This window comes from Anguilla anguilla, chromosome 1 (assembly GCF_013347855.1).
Source record: "Anguilla anguilla isolate fAngAng1 chromosome 1, fAngAng1.pri, whole genome shotgun sequence".
In the NCBI taxonomy this organism is placed as follows: domain Eukaryota; kingdom Metazoa; phylum Chordata; class Actinopteri; order Anguilliformes; family Anguillidae; genus Anguilla; species Anguilla anguilla.
This window is the reverse complement of record NC_049201.1, coordinates 67,794,998-67,820,872: the sequence shown is the minus strand read 5'-3', so window position 1 is coordinate 67,820,872 and position 25,875 is coordinate 67,794,998. Positions and strand designations below refer to the sequence as shown.

Below are 25,875 nucleotides of genomic sequence, written 5' to 3'. Positions count from 1 at the left end.
AACTTATTGCCCTTTGCTCATAAAAATTGTACGTTCACAAAACCGATTCAATAAACACAACATATCTATATTTATATACGCTTTGGCGTATATACTTTTTAAAAATAACTTTTTTGTCGCGCTAAACAATTCAAAAGCACTGTATTTTTAAACACAGGCTGTGTTCTGGGTTAATGTTTATACCTATCAATCATTAATGCGTGTGGCGTTATCTAAAGTTATGTCAAATGGATGTAGATTTAATTTTTAATTTCGCTAAAACAAAACGGAGTGAATGAAGTCTTCTCGTGTTTTGGGAGAAACTTAAGATTTTATTATATTAATTCACTTTAATCGAAGAAATTCAGTGTCCAATTAAAAAAGATCCCTCCTTCCTCTCCTCCCCCCCCCCCCTCATGCAAACGACTGCAGAACTCTACTGAAAGACACTCGTACTTTAAACTGAAGAGACTTTGGAGTAGCTGTCTCCCTCTTACCAACTGCGAATTATCATCACAGAATGGGTATGCACTTTTTCCCACGCCGTCGTGCACTTGTCGTAAGCACTTTCGTACTATGAATCTAATCGTTTAATGCTTAAAATAACGCATTTCTTTTTATGGTGGCAGCGATAACGGTAACGAAGATTCGACGTTTCTGATTTGATGTTGAGTTCGTTTCAAAAAGTATTGATGATGAGTTTGCATTTACGAGATTCGTTGTCACAAAAAAGTAGGCTATGCCACAGTATTAAGTAAAACAAACAAACAAAAAAAAAAATCGGTGCATTCTAGAAATACGATATCGCATGAAATTACATGCCTGTATGCCCTATCTGAAATAAAATGAAAGAAATGCATTTTCTTTATATATCTATTTAAATGCTATAATAGAAAGTTTGGAATTTTTCAGCATAAATGTATTGCTTGGTTCGGGGCAGCTTGTGTTCCTCCACCCACTACAAGTCTAAACTTGAATAGTGGTCAGTTCAAAGTGAGGACAAAATGTTAGAAGTGAGGGCAAACGAGGTCAAGCAAGAAAATATATAATAAAAAATGACCTTTTTCCCAATGTCTTAACAGCCCTACTTAGCCCTCAGCTTAGTAGCAATAAGGCATATTAAATGTACTACAACCATAATAATAATAATAATAGGATGGATATTTAATGCTGTATTTTAACAGTATAGTGAAAACGTAAAAAGGTGACTGCAATTTATTCTGTTAATTTCCAGATGTAAGAAAGAGCATAGGTAAGGGAGAGCAGGGAAATAACTAACAGTTTTTACTGAATTCTGAAAATATTACTGGAGATAGATTAATCATTGTTTAATACAAATGACCTACATCTCGTGGCTATGATTACACACCACAAAGAAATTTCTGGGACATACCATTGACTAGCAATTTCACCGAAAGTACGGAGAGCGAAATGTTACATTTAACGCTCAGGTTGAGGTAAAAACTAATGCGGCACGGAGTACGGCAAATACTTTCTCCAATATCACCCCGAGTATTTCTTGAAATCTCTCATTCATTGGAGACAAAGAGATGGTAATTCTGTGTTGGCCATAATGATCAGCGCTATGTATGGAGGAAAAAGTCTGAGGCTTTTAATCCGAAGAACACCATACCAACTGTGAAGCATGGGGGTAGCAGCATCATGTTGTGGGGGTGTTTTGCTGGAAAGGGGACTGGTGCACTTCAGAAAATAGATGGCATCATGAGGAAGGAAGATTCTCTAGAAATACTGAAGCAACACCTCAAGACATCAGCTAGAAATTTAAAGCTTGGTCGCAACTGGGTCTTCAAGAAGGACAATGAACCTAAGCATACCTCCAAAGTTGTGACAAAATGGCTTGAAGACAACCAAGTGAAAGTATTGGAGTGGCTATTACAAAACCCTGACCTGAATCCCATATAAAATTTGTGGACTGAACTGGAAAAGCGTGTCTGAGCAAGGAGGCCCACAAACCTGACTGAGTTACACCAATTCTGTCAGGAGGAATGGGCAAAAATTCTGGCGAAGTATTGTGAGAAGCTTGTGGAAGGCTACCCCAAGCGTTTGGAATAAAGTTACTGTAAGCAATTAAAAGGAAATGCCACCAAATCATAACAAAGTGTATGTAAACTTTTGACCCACTGAAAATCTGATATAGGACACACAAACTGAAATAAATCTGTCTCTTAGTTATTATTTTGAAATTACCTCTTATGTAAATAAAATAGATACCCTAATTGACTTAACACATGTATGGTAACATGAAATGTGTGGAGTTGTGAAAAATTGAGTTTGAATGTATTTAGCCTTTGTGTATGTAAACTTTTGGCCTCAACTGTATATTGTTTTTTAAAAAATTGATTCGGCTCTGTACTCCACAATTTTGTATTTGTTATCAAACAATTCACATATGCTCGAATTTCAGATTCTCATGTTTTATTTAAGTATTTTCATACACTTTGGTTTCACCATGTAGAAATTACAGCACTTTTTATACATAACCCCCCATTTCAGGGCAAAATGTTTTGGGCGTATTCATGTTATGTAAATTAAGGTAAATTAAGGTGGGGGCGACATAGCTCAGGAGGTAAGACCGATTGTCTGGCAGTCGGAGGGTTGCCGGTTCAAAACCCCGCCCTGGGTGTGTCGAAGTGTCCTTGAGCAAGACACCCAACCCCTAATTGCTCTGGCGAATGAGAGGCATCAATTGTAAAGCGCTTTGGATAAAAGCGCTATATAAGTGCAGTCCATTTAAGGTAGTCATGTTTAGTACTTTGTTGCATATCGTTTGTATGCAATGATTGCTTGAAATCTGTGACTCATGGACATCACCAGGTGCTGAGTATTTTCTCTGATGATGCTCTGTCAGGCCTGTACTGCAGCCCTCTTCAGCTCCTGCTTGTTTTGGGGACTAGTTGCCCCTTGGGGACTAAGTTTTCTCTTCAGCATATGAAATGCATGTTCAATTGGATTCAGTTCGTGTGAATGACTTGGCCAGTCAAGAATTGTCCAGTTTTGGGTTTTGTGAATAGCTTTAGCAATATGTTTGGAATTGTTGTCTTGCTGTGGGAGGAAGTGGCATCCAATTTATTAGGTACACATGCTTGTTCACATTATATTAAAAACCCTTCCTTTGTGTCTTTCTTGAACAGCGAAGTGCGGAAGCTGTGGACCGGGGTACAAAAGTCCCGTGGATGCTATGAAGGGTGAGTGGGACAACAGATGTGTTTTGGAATGATATTGTCCCAGGTGGGGGAAGCAGCGCCTATTTTTGTGTTGGAAAAACCACTGAGGAAATACTCTCATTGTTTTATTGCATATCTGATTTCAAGGGCCTCGGGAAGAGATTGTCTATCTGCCCTGCATTTATCGCAACACTGGCATCCTGAAACCTGATTACCTTGCCACTGTGGACGTGGACCCCAAGTCACCGACCTATTGCAAGGTAATGCCACTACTCACCTTGAGGTTTTCCGTAATGTAGTTCATATACAAGGTTGATACGGGGGCAAAAGAGGTCTCCAAATGGGGTCCTTTCAGATCATGGTGGGTAAAATAGGTTTTTTATTTTTATTTATTTTTTGTTGATTTCCATGTTTTTACATTACAATAGCATGGAAATAGTAAGCAAGTTCATATCAGCACATTGTAACCCCAGGGGACACCACTGGGTCCTGTTTTTTGTCCATAGAGCATCACACAGACGTCTTAAAATTATATAAATACAATTGGATGTACATGGTTCTGTGTGTGGGGGGGGTGTGTGCTTGATTAGGTGATCCACCGCTTGCCCATGCCCAACCTGAAGGACGAGCTGCACCACTCTGGATGGAATGCCTGCAGTAGCTGCTTTGGTGACGCCTCCAAGAAGCGTAACCGGCTTATCCTGCCCTCGCTCATCTCCTCCCGAGTCTATGTGGTGGACGTGGGCACAGATCCCCGTGCCCCTCGCTTGTACAAGGTAGGATCCACATATCCCCAGGGCCCAGGAGTTCAAAACTTTTTATCTCAATCAGATCCGATCAGATTTTGAAATCCCATATTTTGTGATCCAGGATCAGACAACTCAGCCAGATTTTGTCCCGGTATTTCAAAGCAATTCAGGATAGGATCATCCTGATCCAGATTCAGACTTTTCAAGATTACCAGATCCTCATTATCAGTGCTTTAAAGCACTGGAACATTACTGAGAAAGATTACGATTTTCTAACTTTCAAATTATATATAATATTCGGGGGGCTTTAAAGGTGCAATATGTAACTTTTTGAGTGCCAGTTTTTATGGCCTTACAAATGTAAACAACCTTTTCTTTTTTTTTAACATCAATTATTTTTTAAACAAAATTATCTTTTAGCTCGGACAGCTCTTGATACAAGGAATAGCAGTTTGAGCCATTTATTAAGAAGAATATAATAAATCATAGTTTGCTAAGTATATAACAACACTTGATTTAAATCATAATAAAAAGTCACATTTTAATAAAAAACAATAAATCTAATAGGGCAACAACAACAACAAAAATTTCACAGATCCTCTTCATTGAAAGGCAGCTCTAGAGCAGCATCTTAAAGGCGTGCTTTGATGGACTAGTGCCTATTGTTTGTAGATAATTGTTTGATGATTCAAAATTTAATTTATGATTGATATAATATTTTTTGAGATAACTTTGTGATGATAAACTTATTATTTGGTTGAATGCACTCTTCTGAGAGGTAGGCTAGAGGCCACTGTAAATGACTGTAAACAACCATTGAGCCTACAAACAATGTATTATATTAATTTACAAACCCTACCATCTTTTTTATATTGAAATGTATTTTTAAATGAATTGTAATCCACTCTAAATCCACCCTTCTACTGGGATCAAGGTAATCCTGATTTTTTGGATCAAAATGATCCCAATCCTGTGTTAAAGTTTTGAACTACCCATTTGCAGGATTTAATCCAATCCGATGGTCAAAATCTGATCAGATCACTTTTGAACTCCTGGACCCAGGCAATTATCCAGCTTTAGCTACCTCATCTCTTCTTCTTCCAACCAGACTTGGTCCCATCTGTATTTCTCTCAAACAGATCAGTTCCATTTTAGTCAGAAAATCTTTATTTATGTACTGCCCTTATTTATGTACTGGCATGATTTATATCTTAGGCTTATTGCGTAATACAAGAAGCTGTTTCAGTTTAACTGGTGTGAGCCAGAGGCTGATTGGCTGATCCCCAAATAAGATTCTGCTCAAGGCTTTATCTAATCACTAGTGAGGGAGTTCTTCCTTGGTACTGTCACGTTAGGTGTGCTCATGGGGTGAGGGGGGGTTCTGGCCCGGATCAACCGCCACCCCAGCTCAACCAGGACAAATGTTACTCAAATCCATGTCACTTCATAACATATTCTGACTTAATTTCCTTGGACTGGCAATCCCAGGGAGAACCAGATCTATAGGTTCCCTGATTGTCTGATCCTGATCCTTCCATTTGTTGTCTGCAGACAGTGGAGCCTACTGAGCTGTTTTGGAAGTGTGGCCTTGCCAACCCCCACACTACACACTGCCTGGGCAGCGGCCAGATTATGATCAGCTCAATGGGGGACCCCTGTGGCAACGGCAAAGGTGAGAGCCGAGCTAAGACTTAAGGCAGCAACAGGTCATGGGTCAATGCTGAGAATTTAAGGAGGGCTCCAGTAATTATAGTATAGGCATTTCATATATTTAATATACACTCACCAGCCATTGGGTACACCTGTTCAACTGCTCCTTAACGCAAATATCTAATCAGCGAATCACGTGGCAGCAACTCAATGCATTTAGGCATGTAGACATGGTCAAGACGCTCTGCAGAAGTTCAAACCAAGCATCAGAATGGGGAAGAAAGGTGATTTAAGTGACTTTGAATGTGGCATGGTTGTTGGTGCCAGATGGGCTGGTTTGAGTATTTCAGAAACTGCCGATCTACTGGGATTTTTAAGCACAACCATCTCTAGGGTTTACAGAGAATAGGTCCGAAAAAGAGAAAATATCCAGTGAGCGGCAGTTCTCTAGGCGAAAATGCCTTGTTGATGGCAGAGGTCAGAGGAGAATGGCCAGACTGGTTTGAGCTTACAGAAAGGCAACAGTAACTCAAATAGCCACTCGTTACAACTGAGGTATTCAGAAGAGAATCCCTGAATGCACAACATGTTGAACCTTGAAGCAGATGGGCTATGGCTATAAGATATGGATCCAAATTATCAGGACCCGCAGGCTTAATATTGAAGTAAGAATCCTAGATTTGTTTTTTTCATTAGTGGTACTCATTTGTGAGAATTGACATAGCATACAAGTACATGAAAAAGTACTTTAACTTTGAAGTAACTAAATTGCTATTACAAAGGCTGCTACATAGGCAGTCATATTAAATTGAATGGCAATCAGAAATATATGCAAGCTGTAGAATACAGCTGACAGTCAGTACTTTCATATGTGAGCTTCAAAAGCAACACGAGGCAACTAATAGAGGCTGAGTTCCACTCCACTCAAAAGTGGTCAAATAGTGCAGAATTTCAGGTGCATCAGTCACAAAAACTGTGAAATTATTTGATACAACTAAGGGAAAGTGTAGAAAATTATGAAAACATATGCCAAATAGGAACAAACTGCATTGGCAAAGAGGAACAGTAGTCACAAATCATAGCTCACCGGCAGAGTTAATGGGACAGTTGCTAAACACCCCCCAAATCCCTAAAAATGTCCACAGAAATGAATGAACACCTCTGTAACCCAGTCTCAACAAAAAACGTACTTCATGAGCTTTACAAAGCTGGTATTTATGCCAGGGTCGCCATTTGGACACAGCTTGTATCCAAGGCTAATATTCACACAGATACACAGCCTGGTGTAAGGAGCACGAAACCTGGACCTCTGATCAAATGAGAAAAGTTATATTCATTTTCTTTTATTCTATTTTCTTACAACTCTACAAATTTACATTTGGAGAAAGCCAAAGGGAACCTTCAAACCACAACGTATTTTCCTACCGTTAAACATAGTGGTGGATGTGTAATGTGTACAGGCAGCCATTACATGAGAGTCATTGGGTCTGATGATTGTACTGCATAGTTGTGTAATGTCAGAGAATGTGTAGCACTTTGCCAAAGCCAGCTTCCCTCATGATGTTCTGGTATTTTAAGATAACATCCGCATACCCACTGTTAAAGAAATTCAGTGGTGTGTTCATAAACATCTTTTAACCTTTATGGGATGTTCTGGTTGGGTTTATTCAAATTGGCTGCTCTTTCAGTTCTTTAGTGTTATCTCTTTATATATATGATAATCTTGCATGCTGTCAGTGTAATGTGAGGCAGTTGAATTAATCTGAACCCAGACACACCTGCTTTAATTATACCTGTAACTACAAAACAAACTTGATGCTTATTGTCAAATTATAATTGTCAAACACGGGACTGGCTAGAATTAAACTATTTGTGGTTTAACTGTTCTTGTATTAATTCTTTGCAAATCCTGTTAGTAGCAAGGTGCCTCACCCAGACTTGCACACCCCAATCCACCAGCTCAGTGGCATGGCACAGTTCCATGTACTGCTAAAGTACATGCAATATCTACCTCTTTGCCATTTGTGTGCTTCAGTGGTATATTTCTGGTTGTGTATTTTGTGTCTGTATGTTCTAATATCTGTTCTACATTTTAAATCGATGCTTGTGTCCACAGGTGGCTTCATCCTGTTAGATGGGGAGACATTTGAAGTAATTGGTAACTGGGAGCTGCCAGGTGAAGCTGCCCCCTTTGGCTATGACTTCTGGTACCAGCCAAGACACAACGTCATGATGAGTACAGAATGGGGTTCTCCGAAGGCCCTTGCCAATGGTTTCAACCCTGCGGATGTCAAAGCAGGTGTGTGTACGCATGTAGAATGTTTTATTCATTTCAGTGTTAAAAAATATAGAAACTGGTATTCATTTGTGGAGGGAACAAGAGAAGAACAAATAGGTTCAAGGAGGTCATTTAAAATCGAGATGGGAGTTAAAATGAGCTATTACGGTGTTGCAGTAGATATAATTGCTTTAACAGACTAAGTAGGGTGACAAAGATCTGGCCTTTCACCTTTGACAAACCTGAACCTACAAAAAAGAGGTTTTAAATGTTACATTGTGGCAGTACCACCTGGTGGTCAGAGATGCCTAGATCCAGCACATGAGGACTGGTACATCATAAGGTTGAGCATATGGCTGCGTCTGTAGCTGGATGTTTTGTTGAAAGAGAGGATGTCACTGAGCTTTATAATGTGAAAAGTAACAGAAGTAAATTAAATAACACTTGGTGGTGTCAACCTGGATTTAAAATATCCCATGACTTTTACGCAGAAAAAGTAGCAAACTGGTAAGTTAAAATATTTAGATCTAGATACAAAGTAGGCATTGGCTCTATGAGGCTCAATAAAAGCTTCCACCAAGGCCAGGGACTGTCTTCTCAAAATATCTATTGAGCCATTTGGCTTTGCTTCACTTAAAAGTAGACAGTCAATGACACTTTGTCAGGTATTGTTAAAGTATTGTATAGTGCTGTACTTTAGTATGGTTTATTATTTCATTTGAAACTATATATTCATGGGGTTATTATTGGAAATTACATTACATTACATTACATTACATTACATTACATTACATTCATTTGGCAGACGCTTTTATCCAAAGCGACGTACAAAAGTGCATTTCATGGTCGTAGACAACTGGTAAACACAGGTTCAGTAAGGAAATGGATCATACTGAAAATATACTTACATAAAATACTGCAACACTTTATGATATGTGGTCAAATATACGAATGATTGTTGCTTTCAGATGCTGCATTGTATTTTTAAAGTAATACACATATTTACAATATGTTGCAGTAAATTCCAATTTTGCCATAACAGCACAATTTAATAAAATCTTTTTTGTATTTTGATTTGCATGTGAAAAGTGTCTTAGCCACAGAAACTCTTTAGATGTAAAGTAAGCCAGATATAGCTTCAAATTAGCCAATATTTAGACCATCCATTTGATAAGGTTTATTTTTAATGTTGCATTTACAAGATATGCATTGCATATGGCTGCCTATGTTGATGTATGAACCTTTGCTTTATCGAACCATACTTTAGATATCTGAATGTCCTCTTTTTCTGCAGGCCATTATGGGAGAAGCGTCCATGTTTGGGACTGGACCACTCACAAGTACCTCCAGTCCCTGGACCTGGGAGAAGAGGGTGCTATTCCGCTGGAGATCCGATTCCTGCATGACCCTGCAGCCTCAGAGGGTTTTGTGGGTTGTGCGCTTCACGGAACAGTCTTCCACTTCTTCAAGACTCAGGTGGGCCCATGCTGAATGGCAACTGGATTCATGGGTCATTCAGAATTAACCGTTAATGCAACATTTTGGTTTTGGCCCCTTTTATCCAACAGTCTCTAAACTGTCATCCCACAGACCAAAGCATTCCTCTGCATTCCCCTATTTATTTCTTTTATAAGTCGTATCTATGGGCAAAAATGGTTTGATTAAGGAACAAATTAGGTATTAGACGTGTCAGATGGTCATCTTCTCATAATGTTTGTCATTTAAATATTAAAATAACTTCCACCAAGGCTGGAGACCTCTAAAACTTCTTAAGCAGTTTCGGCAGTATTCCAGCGGTAATGCAGAGGTTGTTTGGCTCCTGTATAGTACATCTTCATTCCACCCAATTTTAATTTCTTATCCTGTCAAAACAAAGACATAGACTTAGTAGAAGGCTAGAGGAGTGATCTTACTGTGGCATTCCCTTCTGTGAAACAGTGTGTCCACTCAGTCTGTGCTCATGCATGCGAGCATGTGTGTCTGTCTGTCTACAGAAGGGGAACTGGGATGCTGAGAAGGTCATCAGTGTTCCCAGTAAGAAGGTGGAAGGATGGATTCTGCCAGAGATGCCAAGTAAGCATGGAAACAAGCAGTTACGGAGGGGCAGATTGTAAATGATCACACCCCACAGGGATTGTGCACAGGAGATCATATGGGTCAGATAAGGGGGATTGTGACTAAGAGTGTGTTCACATATACAGTGAAAATTCAAGCACAGGACATTTGCATCTTCTTTATGTAGCATATAAAGAACACCAAACTGCGGCTTGTGGAAGAGGTAAATAGAGAATGGTACTTCAGTTTAAAAGAGGGTTTACAGTGGCCACTCCACATTCTGTGCCTGATTTGCTCCTCCTTCTCTGAAGAGCTTCTCAGACTTTCTGTTAGCCATAGCAACATTGATTCAGATGTTTTCTGTCTCTTAGGTTTAATCACAGACATACTCATCTCCCTCGACGACCGCTTCCTGTACATAAGCAACTGGCTGCACGGTGACGTTCGGCAGTATGACATTACAAATACCAGGAATCCACGTCTTGTGGGCCAGGTGAGTTCAACTTCAAATTGACTTGATCCTCCAAATCATCTGAAAACCACTGAAATGAAATTGTATTCATGCTTACACATTGCAGAGTTTGCACAGCCTTTTGTATGGACCACTTTAATGATATGGCAGGAGAGAAAAACTTGTTTTGTTTAAAACTGAATTTCCCATCCACATCACTTCCACTTCTCACAATTTACTAATGATCTCATATGAATGAATCAAATTATATAAAAAACTTATAAGAAATCAGATTTGTGCTTGAGCAAGTTACGCATATAAAAGATTGTACTAAAAATACATTTAATTAGTAAGTTTAACAACAGGCTCTGTGGCACACAGAGTTGGAGTATCGATTTCTGAAGGTTTGTGGTATAATGACACCTCATCTGTTTGTGTCAAAGCTGTTCCTGGGTGGCAGCATTCAGAATGATGGCCAGGTCAAAGTGCTGGAGGACAAGGAGCTGGACAGTCAACCGCCACCCCGTGTCATAAAGGTAAATGTATTGAATATTAAAATGACATATCATGCATTTGGGTATCATTTGATGGCCATAATTGTTCAGGCTTGTCTAGTACAGTTTGGAATGACAGTATTCAGAACTGCTCTGGTTTATCTAGTGCAGATTGGAATGGAAGTGTTCAAAATAGGGTTGGGTCGTTTTCCGGTTTTGCTGGTCCGGTCCCGTCCAGGACCTTAAACCGGTTTACAAATTAAAAAGTAGCCTACATCAGAAACCTGTGCCGACGGCGCTAAATCCAACTTGTATTTAATTAGTAATAAGCAATATGACAACGTGATTAACATAATATTATGTTTGTTTATAAACGGAGCCACTAGTATCTGAGTGCAAAAGAAAGAAAGAAAAAAAGAAAGATTGACAGGCCGTGGGCAATTTAGTGCCGAGACCGGCAACAAGTCTACTGAACAAATTTCAGTAGACCAATCAAATGTGGGTGGGGGGGAGACGATGCGCACGGCGCACGGTGTGTTTTTAACTAGAACGTTCATGTATTTTTTGGGGTGACGAGAGTTTTGTATCAAAGAAAACGATAACTGCGCCAATATGGCAACATTTTGGATTCGAAGCCAACGAGAGGTGCCGCTACACTCTCATTCATGGGCTCTCATTATGTTCTGTCATGCCTATTTTGATCCGGGCTGCTAAAATTTTCCGGGTGACGCAGTGACATTCTAAAACAGTTGTTATACTCATTAAAGTTTCGTTGCAGCCATAGACCGTAGCGTCCGTTGCTATGCCGACGCAGCCAGCCTTGCTACATTCTTTGGCGATAAAGATTCTAAGACAACTCAGCAATTTCTCTGTTAATGGGTTATTCTCCAGCCTGAAATGCGATTAATTAATTAATTAATTAAATGATTTTATCCACGGAAATGGCTATACAAAAAGGCAAAATAAATGTCGTGGTCACGATCGTCGTCGTAGACGTCAGAAGGAAATGTCACTGACAAAAACGTAAAAGAAATTGTAGTGCTTTGGGCTGTAAGAGCGGAATAAGCCCCCGAAGTGAAGCACAACACTGCCTGCAGATCGTAGATGAGATCGCTGTGAGGTTGATTTCCGGCGTAGAGGATTTCAGCTGCATGCTCCCATATCCTGAAAATGCTGCAGCGGTGGCTAGCTGGCTAGTATAAGTGCATACCGCCGTATGAGTGCTGTGTGTGACGGCGATCGCGACCACGACTTTTATTTTGCCTTTTTGTATAGTCATTTCCGTGGATAAAATCGCATTTATTATTATTATTTTCTGTTAAAAACATTTAATTCATATCCAGGGAGATAGCCAACTACTTGCCAGTTAGATGACATGTGTAGCCATTTACTAATACGATCGCATGTCAGGCTGGAAAATAACCCATTAAACCAGAGAAATTGCTGAGAGTTGTCTTAGAATCTTTATCGCCAAAGAATGTAGCAAGGCTGTCAGCGTCGGCATAGCAACGGATGCTGCAACGAAACTTTAGAATGTCATTACCTCACCCGGATTATTTTTGCCTCCGACAGTTCCACTCGGGAGCGGCTGAGTCACCTAGTGGTAAAATTCGGCATTACCGGTCCGGTCCGGTATTTGGCTTAATATCAAACCGGTTTGAAAATTTTTACATCGGCCCAACCCTAGTTCAAAACTATTCAGTCCTACAATAATTTCTAGAAAACATCAGGTGTTAGACTTCAGTATAAAAGTGGGACAAGGCCTGCTGAATGTTATGAAGCTATATTACAGACTGTTTGTCTAGTCAGTTTGAATGGTAGTGTTCAGACCTGTATCTGTGTTGCACATCATCAGGGAAAGCGTGTGCAGGGAAGTCCTCAGATGCTGCAGCTCAGCCTGGATGGGAAAAGGTTATATGTCACAACCTCTCTGTATAGTGGCTGGGACAAGCAGTTCTACCCAGATCTCATCAAGTAAGACACTTTCTGTCCATTGTTTATGGTGACTAAACTAAGATCGCATCAACAAGATCTAACTATACAGGGAATGCACAGGAATACTACTGAAGGAAATAGTAATAGCAATCGGTTCTGAAGAGTTTTTCCTATTTCAATTTAATCTTCAGCCAACCTGCTGCTCAAAATGTCTCATAACATTTTTTGAAATTGTGTATCCTGGCGCATTCAACAATTGCGGAGTTCATAGGCATGAGTTAGTACTTGGATGTCTGCTGCAAAATATGATGTTCCCCTGGAGAACCAATAAGAGTACTATTAGTTCTCTTTGCTGGGGGCCATTAGTCCTTAGCTTGGTGGGCTAATTGTATCTATTGTTACAGCTTTTGTTACAGTGGTGCCATTGGCTCAGACAATATGACTGATGCCTATCAATCAGCTGATAGGTTGCTGCAGAGGCTTAAAGGGGAGAATGGAGCAGTGTTCAGAGACATGAGTTAGCATGTGAACATTCACTGTGGAAAGACATCTCTTAACTGGGGAAGATTGGTGTTTAGCTCAGCAGACCAATCATATCTCTTGTCGTGCAGGCCTGCTGCGATTTGAAACTCACAAGCAGACCTATCAAAATTACACCTGTAAGGTGCACTAGTGGAAAAATTCTCCCAACCGGAACAGGCAAGTTTAGTGATATGAGAAAACCTAGCACTTGGTGTGGTCTCCTGTTTGGCTCCATAATTGAAATTTTAATAATAGTTTTTATTTGACTGAATGAAACTACTTTGTGGTATCCCTAATGATATTGGCTTGGGTACTGGAAAATGATAAAAACAAAGCCAACATGATCCTAAATAAGGTATAATCTTAATACTTATTGGGATAGCAGGTATGCCATCCCGCCAAGTTACGCCTTGGCGGGGCATGTAAACGTATAGTATAGGAACACATTCAGTGCAAGTCTGTCTTCAATGCATTCCATACTATATTCATTAACTCCTCGCAGGTGTATGAAGTGCTTTTTCATTTTGCAAAAAATAAATAAGTGGTCAGGCAGTCTACATTTAAATGGCAGTTTTACTGTCAAAATGCTAAATCCATTTTAGGACACAGTGTCATTGATGTGAAGTAACATAAGTGCTAATAGCTCCCCCTTCTGGGGACTCTTAAGCCTGCTAAATGTGAGCGAGTCCATTAGTGTAGTGAGTGAGAAATAAGCCAAGTCCATAAGGTGCTTTGCATCTTTTTTTTTAAAACTGAAAAACAGGTGTCTCAGGAGTGGAAATATATATTTAATGCACAAAGATGCTGTGTTTTCTTATCAATATGCATTTTCATCTATAAATTTGTCATCTTCTAAATGGTTCAATGACATTTCTTCAGTATCTTGAAATTGATTGTTGGAGTGGAAGGCTTTGACATTTGTTGGATACTTTCTTACGTGCCATTCCTGTCCTCAGGGAGGGCTCTGTGATGATGCAGATTGATGTGGACTCAGTGAAGGGGGGCCTGAAGCTCAATGAGGATTTCCTTGTTGATTTTGGAAAGGAGCCCGATGGACCAGCTCTTGCCCATGAGCTGCGATACCCTGGAGGAGACTGCACCTCTGACATCTGGTTGTGAACAGAAGGATTTGCCGCCTTCCATGCACTCCCATTAGTTTGTTGTCACCTGAAAGCATTATCCGGGGTGCCAACTCTCAGATTGAGGCTCATGCAGTTCACCTATTTCACATACTTATTCCACATTCGTCCGTTTTGCATGCCACATGTTTGTTTTCTTGTGCATCTTAAACTAAATCTTGTTAAAGACATTAGCATTCATCCAAATTCTGTATATCTGCTTGGTACATGGTGTAGCCTACACTTCCACCAACAATCATGCTTGTTTTGAGTGGTTTCATCTTTGACTAAAATCATTGTTGTTAACTGTCAAAGTTGGCAGCCCAGCTTTGTATTATACACAGACCAATGTACTGCCATGTGTGCTTTTTGAACGTTACTGGCTAAGTGAAAGCTTTGTCCTAGAATTGCATAATTATAATATACAAATAAAATCAAATTAAAATATATTAAACAGACATGATTGTGAATGGTTCAACCCTCACAATAACACTGACTCTTAAAATGCATTGTGAACTAATAGTATAATACGGTATGACTATGTTGTAATGTATTGTATTCAGTCCTTTGATTGCACTATATCGCATTTGGTCCTATGGCTAAACTTTTCCTCGAAAGGAAAAACCATGTACAAACACCAATGAACTGTAAAAGAACTTATACAGTTCAGTGAATACAATCCATTCAATAAAGCAATTTCCCAAGGCTGCTGTGTCAGTGGAGTCACTTGACCAATTATGACCAATGGCATTCTGAGCCACTGAGCTACAGGGGTATAGATGTAGACAAGGAATTGGAGACAGGGCTGCATAGACTTTATATTATAAAAAGGTATTAAAATGGAATATTTCCCCAAAACTTCTAGACAAAAACTATTGTTCCACAAACTGCTACACATAATGGAATTTATGATCACAAAAAAATCGACCGATGAGGTTTTCTTTGGTTGTCAAATCAGTTTGGGTTTCTACATTGGATTCAATGGGTAGCAAGCGCTTTTTTGCCCTCAACTGTAAACATGCGCCGTAGAGGTTGTTTCCCGATACTACGGTTCATTGACTGGCCCCTCCTACCATAGACATATATGTCTATGCCTGGTCTATGCCTACTACCCTCTCCAGTTCTTATGTACGATAAGGATCGCATAAACACCTTCCAATGGTCTTTCTGTTACTAGGCGGACTTCCCCTAGAAATTAATTAGCTGAGTTACTGGGCGGATTTTCAGATAACACCGTATCAAAATAAACTTTCGGAAGAAAATACAGAAGTTTAGCCAATCGTATTAAACACATATTCTGTATCCATGTGGAACAAAAATAGTCCGCCAATGAGAGTAGCGTTTACTCAGTAGTCAGGCAGACGTCAACAGTGTTGTCCAATCACGAAAAAAAGAAAGGGGATTTTTGCAGTAGCTTTGAGTCAGGTACTTTGTTTTTCCTCACAAAATAAGTTTTTTCTGTTACACTGTTGAAATGATAAAAATCGAAATATTTAAAAATTTTATCATTTTGATATAATTATATAAGTTATAATTGTTAACTGGAAAACTTAGTTTAAATGATTTGTAAAATTCCACACTGAATGTTAGCAAAGCCAACGTTTGCTGTTCCAGCTGTATGTTACCTAGCTTGCTAGCTGCTAGCTACGCCGCTGTCATACTAAGATGAAGTGGTATATTTACGTATTCTTTAGCTAACGATAGCTAAATAGGATGTAGTGTTACATGTAATACCGCTATGTGTCAGTGTTATATACGATGAATGTAGCTAAACTAGTGTCAGGTAGCTAGCGCGTTAGCCAATACAGCTGTGAATCATTCGAATAAAACGAAAGCGGGAAGCATGAGCTGAAATCGAATTGGAGCGCATGACAAATTGTAGTACTACTGTTAGCTGGCTAGCAAATGGAATGCAGTGAATTTCTATTCATTTGACACACATAAAGTTTAAGTTACATATGTTAATTGAACTAATGACCTAATTGTCTTTGTAAGTAACGTTATTATATTTTTAAAACTAAAAATTGGCTTCAGCACGCGAGATTGCTGCTGAATTGACAGCTAGGTATGCACAAGGGAATCCCGCCAATAGACAGTGATTTCTGCGCCGAAATGTTTAGCTAAATAAATGGCTGTATTTTAGTTGCATGCCATTGAAGCCAAATATGTCGACGAATGACTTTCCGCGGATAAAGTCGTCTGTCGTTTGCTAGTCTCCCAGTTTCTTTTCGCTTGTAATGTAGCGCGAGATACATACATATCGTCGACTCCACAACGGTGGAACTTTTACTGTGTGCACAACCGTTTACCCAACTTAGGTCTTCGCACAGCCCAGTGATCGTTAGCTAGGTCGTTGTACGTATGGATTTCTGTCAAATGTGCTTCCATTTAGCGAACGGCAATTTAGTCTTTCACCTGACAGTGGAGAGAACAGTAAAGTATTAACTGCTAACATTAACGGTAGCCACTGCACTGGCTCTACGGTACCGTAAGAGTGTCCATAGACTGACACTCCCCTGTTAAACATACTTTATTTGGAAGGAGCTTGCGCACTTGCTGCTACCTAGTTAGCAAGCAATTAATTTTGCTCAACCATATGCTTGGTAACATACATAGTTCTGTAATGCCTGTATTTTGTAACTCTAGCCACTACTTAGGGTGCTAGAAAACCAGTTATGAATGCATTCACTTGTAATTAAAAGATACTTACAAGGACACAACTCCTTTTATTCAAAGTCTTCATTATTTTAATCAGAGAGAAATAATATGCCATATAGTTCTCCAAATATACTGACCAGTGGAATATATTTACAGATACAGTAACATCAGTGCATAGTTATAGGGTGCATGCAGGTCATGCAAGCTGGAAACTTGTATCCTAAGGCTGGGGCACTTGCAGATATAGGCAGTTAGCAAGCTTAAAAATGACTGCATTCTACCTAAATATGAGAAGTTGTGTAATGTGTGACCATTACATTAATGACGTCAGTGTTATCCTGTATAATTGCAGTTTGTTTAGGTGACATAGAATATTAAAGTTAATGGTAGAAAAGCATTCTTACCTGAACAGATAGGTCCCAGTAGGAAATGCTTGCATTAATAATAATAATAATAATAATAATAATAATAATAATAATAATAATAATACCAGGACTCATATTATAATTCAGAGAAGGATTGCAGTGCATGATTAGTATGCTACCACAGGTCCACTCCATGCTGGTCCAAAAGGACCTCCGTTTCCACAATTGTTTATTACAGCCTTGTACAGACATTTAATCAACTTGCTTAGTTCTGTTCCCTCTCAGTTATGACAGTAGTAGAGCTGAGCAGACCTGTAGGATTATAGGGCTCCACAAGTGGCCCCATGTTACAAGAATAGAATTAAACAAAGGAAAAAAAGAAAGAAAAAGATTTGGCTCTTCGGAGAAAATAATTTTTGTTGATATTTTTAGCTACCATTTTAGCTACTGTGCCAAGGCATCGTCTGGGGTAGGGGTCTGACAGCAGAGGATGAGCCAACACTGTCATTCTTATTTTTTATATTTCTAGATTCTGATGGTATCTTTAGTTGAAGTTGCTCTGGCAGTGTGTAGTAGCCATGACAGAAGACAGCCTTCAAACAATGACCTCGAAACGGGGCGGGTTGGGATCTGGAGAGGGAGATACAGAGCCCAGCATGCTCCTTCAGAAGCTGAAGAGCAACATCTCGTAAGACCTGCTTGTTTTTTATGTCACTGGATTATATCCAGTAAAGTTGTAGTACAGATCTTTTTTGAACCTGGGGCCCTGTAGATGACCATCCTACATGCAGAATCCCTGCAGTGTGACCTATACAACCATGTTCAACATTCCTTTGTCACCAAGGCGATCTGCTTGATTGGGTCATTGGAAATTGGAATAATGACCTATTTTACTGTGTGCCTCATTTCTTGGGTTTACCTCTCAGTTGTGCATCCAACAAAGATTTCTGCAAGCTTAGATGCACAGTGTGTGTCAATTTTGGTCACTAGCTTTAATAGTCAGCATCGTTTAATGATGGTTTTAAGTGTATTTTCATTGTTCAACTTTAATGTTTTTATTTCATTTTTATTTTTGCAGTAAGAATGTACAGACCAAAGTTGACGCAATTCTGGTGAGTTTCTGCTATCATTCTGCCATTATGTATTACCCCAGAGTGTAGAAGCATAGCACATGCAGTCAACCAGAGCTCTCTGTGTCCCTTCATTGTGTTGTGTCTCCACAGCAAGACGTGCAGCGATTTTCTGACAACGACAAACTCTACCTGTACCTCCAGCTGCCTTCCGGCCCTGGCACAGGGGAGAAGAGGTAGGAACACTTTCCAGACCGCGGCACGTGTTTTCATACTTCCATGTATTTATTTCATTGAACACAGCAAATATCATTTTGCATGCATTGATAAAGTATACCTTTTCTTTTGGTATTCGTTTCACTTCATGTTACCATAGCAATAGGTGTATTGAAAATTATGAAAATTAATTATTTCAGGGAAAAAAGCTTAAATTCTATATTTGCTCCATATTGTAGATAAGATATACTCTGTGTGTTCCTGCACAAGTATTGACCTGAGTTTGCTGGCTCCATTGTGCTTCTCAATGATGACTTTTTTTCTACAGAATTGTGTGTGTCCCTTGCTCCTGTAAATGTTTGTTGCAATATCTGATGAAAAATACATCAGTGTATTAAAATAAAATTATACTGAAAAAAAGTATGGACAATATTCATAAATGTTTTAAAAAAGCATTTTATATATCAAACATATTATTCAGATATATTATAAAACCTTTATAAACAGCCAGGCTAAAATAATGGGTATTCAGTTTATCTTTTAAAGTGTCAATATAAGTGGCATCCCAGATGAGCTGGGAGGAGAGAGAGGTAAGAGCTTTGGGACAGCATAACCAGTGGCCACGTGCCACATTGTGCAGAGCCTAGTTTTGGGTAATGCCCAGTGAGCTGCATGGACAGAGTGTACAGTAACGTGTGCGTTTCCCTGAGGAACAGCAGCAACAGTGACTCCAGCTCCTGGAACTCAGCCGACCAGCTGCACACCTGCACCTGGATCCGCAGCCACCTGGAGGAGCACGCTGACACCTGCCTGCCCAAGCAGGATGTGTACGAGATGTACAAGTGAGCCCCCCGCCTTTCGTCACCCCTTTTTGATTCCCTGATTAAATTAAACATTTGAGTATCACACATTTAAATTTGCTCTTCAACACCATTGGGCAGCGTCTCAAAGCTGTGCTGCTTTTCAAAACTCCCTTCGCCAGCAAACAAATAGCTGTTGTTGTAGGAAACGTTAATTTTGGTTTATCGCACCAAGTCTGCCATATGATTTTGTGGATTAGTTAAGTAAATTAAGTAATTCATCAGCTAGTTTGAAAAAGAGAAGAGGGAATAATAGGCATTGTTATTATGTATGATTGTGTGCTATGTAAATTTCACTGATAAAATCATGCAGAGCAGACGGTTGCAGGAAGACCCACTTCAAAAGTGTTATGCGGTCCAAAGTGCTCCTTGGTATTTCAGCGGGTTTTTCTGTTGTGTTGCTACAGGGGATTCTGTGATAACTTGCAGTACCGGCCACTGAGTGCAGCCAATTTTGGCAAGATTATCCGAGACATCTTCCCAAATATCAAACCACGAAGACTTGGAGGAAGGGGGCAATCAAAATATCCTTTCACACCAGTACAGATATACCAATAGTCAACTCCTGTCTGTTTCATGAATCTTCAAACTAATACTCCACTAGAACATGGTCAGGGCGCCTTTTTCAAAAGTTTGGGTGAACAAACTCTTTTTCTGCTGAGCCATCATTGTAAGTGATCATGTACTAATTATTATAGTCATTTTGAGGGTCCCAGTTATATGCGTATGAGCCACAAATAAATATAAATGTTTAATTTTGTGATGAAATTACCAGATGAAGAAAAATAAATGTGAGATTATTGTACTGCAGCACAGATGGGTTGGCAGTATTTATAGAAATTGTCCAGCTACAACATTGTGTCTCCTAAGGTAATACTTCATATAAGAGTGTTGCACACGTTCATGTATGCTTAGAATGTTCACCATCTGAGAGATTCTGAGCTTGTCCTGGTACTCCCTTAACTACCATGTGCACGTACTGCTACAGTGGAATCCGCAGGAAAACGGTTCTGAACATGCCTCTCCTGCCCAATCTGGACCTGAAGAATGACCCAGTAACTCTTCTTTTATCTTGGATATTTGTCTTTTTTTTACATTGTGATTATATCCTCTGGATGCAAGGCTTTTCTAGTTTTGGGGACCCCCTGAGTATCTTCCTTCGACCCAACAAGGGCTTACATGAATTAGATGATGTTCAATGCCACTACATTACTAAGATGCTAATGTTTCCACATGTTACAGTGCATTTTGTTTTTACATGTGCAATAAATATTGGCTCCTTCAGGCCCTTTCTTTGGAGAAGTTACTGAGTCTCATTATAATGGTAATGAATTAAGAACAGATGAAGAAACGAAGGTGCTGTTCTCTGTGCAGTCTGAGCTGACGGAGCTGGTCCAGTCCTACAACCAGGAGGTGATGGAGGCAGCGTGTGAGCTGATCTGCGACTGGGCGCAGAAGATCCTGAAGCGCTCCTTCGACACGGTCGTGGAGATCGCCCGCTTCCTGGTCAATGAGCACATCGTCAACCCGCGCTGCAGCCAGGCGGAGCTGGTCAGCTCCGCCACGCTGGCCGGTGAGCGGCAGCAGTCCTCCGCGGTCCTCTCCGCTAGACCATGATGCTTCACCAGGCCTGTAGATTGAGGTCACGTGACTTAGATGGAGTCCAGCGCTGTAATTCTTGTGTTAAACCCCACAGAAGGTGCCGTGAGACCCGTGAAGGTGAAAAAGAATCAGGCCCAGCCGAAAGAGGGCGGGACAGAGAGTGAGGGAAGAGGCTCTGAAAACAAGGTACTGCTCCTGCCACATCAACAACTCTTATCTTAACCAATCGGAAAACAAGGTACTGCTCCTGCCACATCAACAGCTCTCATTTTAACCAATCAGAAAACAAGGTGCGGCTCCTGTCGCATCAACAGCTCTCATTTTAACCAATCGGAAAACAAGGTTCTGCTCCTGTCGCATCAACAGCTCATATTATAACCAATCAGAAAACAAGGTACTGCTCCTGCCACATCAACGGCTCTCATTTTAACCAATCAGAAGACAAGGTACTGCTCCTGCCACATCAACAGCCCTCATTTTAACCAATCAGAAAACAAGGTGCGGCTCCTGCCACATCAACAGCTCTCATTTTAATCAGTCTGCTAAAGCCTGCATTTAAAGGCATGATTCTCAGTTGTGAGCCTTCATTTTCTTCCTCTTTTTCTGAAGGACAAAGAGGGAGGGGAGCAGGCCTCACCCAGCAAAGCGGTGCAGGGAGAGAAGCCCGCTAAGGGGGCAGAGTGTGCTCGGCCTGGGGGCTGCGACGTCCAGTTTGAGGCGGTGATGAAGCGCTTCCCGAAGGTGCTGCCCCGCGGCTCCGTCCCGGACAAGACCCCGCTGCCCCTCCGCTCCTCCCCGCCCACGCTGATGCCAAAGGAGGGTGGTGGCGTGAAGGTCACCCTGCCCATCACCATGGCAACCTTGCCTCAACAGCAAGGGGCCGCCCTCCCCGTCTTCAACATGATTTCGTACGTCTCGTACCCTGAGAAGGAGAAGGACGCGGCTCTCGCCGTGGCTACCGCGGCCCCCACGCCGGGAGTGGTGCAGAGGGCCCGCGCTGCGCCCAAGCGGGCCCCGGAACCAGCGACCGGCGAGGCATCTGCAGGAGCCGTGGGAACGCCCCCCAAAAGGAAGAGAGGCCGACCCAGGAAGCCGCGACCAGAAGAGACGGGGCAGCCCCCGCCTGCTGCAGCCCAGGCCTCCACCCCTCTCTCTGGGGGGGTCATCCAGAAAGCCCTGCCGTCCACGTCCTCCCCCCTGCAGCCCCAGGTCCAGGCCCAGCCTGAGGTGGTGAAGATTGTGATCCAGAACCAGCACGGCCAGTTCCCGGGGGCCCTCCCGTCCACACTAGAGGCACCGCCCGTCCTGGACAAGGCGGGCCTCGGCACCGCCAGCGTACAGGAGAATAAAGGCCACAGTGAAGGCCAGCCAGTGCAGGAAGCCTCCCAGAATGCCCTGCTGCTCCACACGGCGGGCCAGCCTGTCACATCAGGGGCTCAGACCTGGGAGACGGGCAGGGCCATGGTGGAGGTCATCAGGAGAGCGCCTGTCACCAGGGAGGGGGCGCCCGCCCCAGCTTCAGCCCTGGGCTCCCAGACTGAGAAGACGCAGGAGGGGCAGGCTACTATCACCCCAGCCCACTCCTTCGCAGAGCCACAGCTTGCCTCCGCCCCCACAGCGAGCAGCACTGACCGTCCCCAGCCTACTGCAGCCTCCCAGACTTAGAGCCTGTCGATCTCAGGAGACAAGTGCCATTTTGCTTCCACGGTCCTACTATTGTCTATTAGAAGCAGATTTGATTTTGTTCTCTAGTCTGTTGGTGGAAATATGTGACTGACGCTTACAGTGGCCATTTGGATTCATACCACCAGATAAATGCATCGGTCACAGCCAGACTGCAGCCACTCTATCAGCTCGAAAGACTTGTTAGAAAAATGGAAAGTCAGTTCTGTGGTGTTAATGGTGCTGCATTTTTTAAACAGGCGGGTTTAAAAGACGGCTATCCCTGTGAGGGTGTCCTTAAGTGCAAATGAAATGGTCTTTACGGGTTCAGACTCATAGGTACTCATGAGTATCAGTGCTGCCCTCATCAGGGTTTTTCTGTGCTTTTATTTTATAAGACATTTTGGGATATTTTGTACAGATTTATCATTTACTGTGCAGTTAATGAATGTTATACTTCATATACCTTATAATCAAATGCTGTACTCTGTCAGAGACCTACAGTGAGCTTTTCAAATGGTTTTTTTTTGTTTGTTTTCATGCCATTGTATGTTATGTATGTATGTGCATTAACATCTCCCCATTCACCTATGGCAGGGCAAATAACAGGCTTGGGTATTTCAATATGGCCAACCAAACACTCAACAAAAGAAAGTAAATCACATCTTAAAGGGACATTGATATGTGAGGATGGTACACAGTACACAAATGTCCTTTGGCTCCAAGCACGTGCAGTACTACGGTTTGATACTAAACCTCTGCCAATGTTATTTGAATACATTTCTAAGGTCTGAGGACTGTTACTTTGATTACTTGGAGAGGCTAGTGAAGGAAAGTGCAAATGTCTTTGTCTGCCATGTTTGAAATTGCATTTATAACTTATTTTTATAATGTTATTATTTGCTACATTATAATTTTATTCCTGAAATGTTATGTTTAATTTGAGTCGCAATGCCTTCACAGCATGTAAAAGTGGCTGTCGCACACCTTGTAAGTTATTTACTTTTAGTTACTGGCACTTAAGGTATTTATTGAAAGCAAGCGTATGTTTGCAGGTCGTTCCTGGGCACTGTGGCGTTAATCGCACCTCTTCTGCTTCTTAGCACATAGCTGGCAATCTGCTAAATTGAACATTTGTTTAAACGGTGTTGAAATAAAAAGTAACAATCTGACTTTCAAATTTAGTTTGCACAAAGCTGAGGAAAGGTGGCAAATAATTCACAACCAGTAGCTCATTTTGGATTCTCACAGTCCAGATTGAGGAAAACTCTGTTGACTTTACTGTCATTCCATTGCTTCGCAGTGCTTCATCTTGACTGAGTCAACAGTGTTGCCAAGTTGTAACTCCTCTAAGATAAGTGCTTCACCCATGAGGTCAACCTCAATACTTTTAGAAGATTGTGGCACAGTTTCCCATCACAATGCCGAAAGTCTCAAATGCACAACCTGTAAACGGCTTTGAAAGGCACAGTCTGCAACTTCCTTTGAGAATATCTAGCAATGGCCAGCCTAACATAAATCTAAATGATTCTGAAGATCCTATAGCATGAAGACATTAAGAATTATATAAGCAACTTTATATAGTAGAATCTAAATTTATATAAGCAACTTTATATAGTAGAATCTAAATTTATATAAATATACTTCTAGAAGAATGCAGACATTTCAAATGTATAAACAAATCATTTGCTTTTACAGTCTTTTAATGACCTAAGCCAGGATTTTTATTGTATGATTGTACACATTTCTGCTTATGTTTAATTTTGAATTTTGAATGTTTTATGGGTTGTACTTAAAACTAAAAAACCAAATTATTTTTAATTGGACTGCACAAAATGTTCACTATAAATATTGCACCTTATATGTTATTTAAAATGTTTAACTGTGCACTTCTGTGATATCTTCCAATTGATAAGTAAAAAATAGTGCTCATGTGAACATATATTTTCATAAATTCTTGACATAAATATTGGATTTGTGTGAGACACTATTGTTGTACTTTCATGGTATATTACAGTCAGCCTTTCAGTCAGTAACTGTCTTGTAGATGTTTAATTTACAACAACAACAAAAAAAAACATTCTCCTCTGCACTGCCATGTAAAAATCATAGTTTTTTTATGACTCAAAACTATCAGTAATTTCAGTTTGTGTTTCACCTTAATTGTGTTTGTTCATGTTCTCTGTAGGTTGACAATTACTCAGCAGTAACTATAACATAATGTTATCTCTTTTGGAGTACATCCCTTGGTGAAAATTTTGAATCATCCTGTTTGGTATGAAACTCCAGTGCTGAAATAAAATGCAAAAAGAACCTAACTGAAGCTAGTTTCTTTTCTTAACTTGAGCAAGTTTATGAACTTGTAAACAAATAGGAAACAACAATACTCATACCATTTTTCAACTGACATATTGCCCTGCTTCCTTGTGTTGCTGGTCATCCTGAAAAGCATGCATATTGTTTTAGTACATCCCTCATTTGAGAAAGTAACAATGCAAATGGCACAAGAGACTGATTACAGCGGGACTGCAATATTACTGTTGCACCACTAGGTAGAAGCATTTCACTCTGAACCAAGGCAATCTGCTCAGACAAGAATTTTCTAACAACTCACCGTCTGTATCAATGTTGAACAATATTTTTGAAAATCATTTCACTGCAACCAAGACACATCCAAGACACTTACATTATGTCCCTAGTAGTGTAGGTTTCAGCAGGTTCTTGACATTAAAACGAGAGACTCATGTCCCCTACAGAGGACAAAAATGAATTGCCAGGTCTTAGGAGGGTCTTTGGAGAATACAGATACATTTGGTAGGTATAAATTGTACATTTTGCTGCTGTCATGCAAGATCAAAAGTGAAATAGTTTGAAGGACTTTACAGCTACCATGTAAGATGGTATAAATTGCGTACTTTCAAATTAATTGTGAGTTCAATGGGCAAACATGCACACAAAATATTATGTATCAGTTCAAAGTAAGGTGTCAACAGTGATTCCATAACGTAAATCCACTAGATACGTAT

At 40.6% G+C, this 25,875-nt stretch overlaps 2 protein-coding genes across 2 annotated transcripts; both read left to right on the top strand.

Moving 5' to 3' along the window:
• The first annotated feature begins 350 nt into the window (after positions 1–350).
• Positions 351–15,122, top strand: selenbp1 (selenium binding protein 1). Its single transcript, XM_035393485.1, has 12 exons — positions 351–503; positions 3,132–3,185; positions 3,312–3,424; positions 3,755–3,940; positions 5,465–5,585; positions 7,680–7,862; positions 9,136–9,317; positions 9,836–9,914; positions 10,268–10,389; positions 10,791–10,883; positions 12,697–12,815; positions 14,255–15,122. The coding sequence occupies exons 1-12, from the start codon at positions 500–502 to the stop codon at positions 14,415–14,417; spliced, it is 1,419 nt and encodes a 472-aa protein (XP_035249376.1). The 5' UTR covers positions 351–499; the 3' UTR covers positions 14,418–15,122.
• A 635-nt stretch (positions 15,123–15,757) lies between these two features.
• LOC118213496 (DNA-binding protein RFX5-like) lies at positions 15,758–25,167 on the top strand. Its single transcript, XM_035392489.1, has 10 exons — positions 15,758–15,841; positions 17,969–18,127; positions 18,518–18,551; positions 18,663–18,745; positions 19,442–19,567; positions 19,993–20,109; positions 20,562–20,640; positions 20,960–21,158; positions 21,282–21,373; positions 21,797–25,167. Exons 2-10 carry the CDS (start codon positions 18,018–18,020, stop codon positions 22,850–22,852), a joined length of 1,896 nt encoding a protein of 631 aa, XP_035248380.1. The 5' UTR covers positions 15,758–15,841; positions 17,969–18,017; the 3' UTR covers positions 22,853–25,167.
• The last annotated feature ends 708 nt before the right edge of the window (positions 25,168–25,875 follow it).

Excerpts from the sequence above, each read along its gene's own strand:
- selenbp1 (XM_035393485.1), top strand. Across the intron at positions 3,941-5,464 it reads GTGCCCCTCGCTTGTACAAG|ACAGTGGAGCCTACTGAGCT; the intron begins GTAGGATCCACA and ends TGTTGTCTGCAG. Across the intron at positions 9,915-10,267 it reads GATTCTGCCAGAGATGCCAA|GTTTAATCACAGACATACTC; the intron begins GTAAGCATGGAA and ends TCTGTCTCTTAG.
- LOC118213496 (XM_035392489.1), top strand. The coding sequence starts at position 18,018 with ATGACAGAAGACAGCCTTCAAACAATGACCTCGAAACGGGGCGGGTTG. Across the intron at positions 18,128-18,517 it reads AAGCTGAAGAGCAACATCTC|TAAGAATGTACAGACCAAAG; the intron begins GTAAGACCTGCT and ends TTATTTTTGCAG. Across the intron at positions 20,641-20,959 it reads TGGACCTGAAGAATGACCCA|TCTGAGCTGACGGAGCTGGT; the intron begins GTAACTCTTCTT and ends TTCTCTGTGCAG.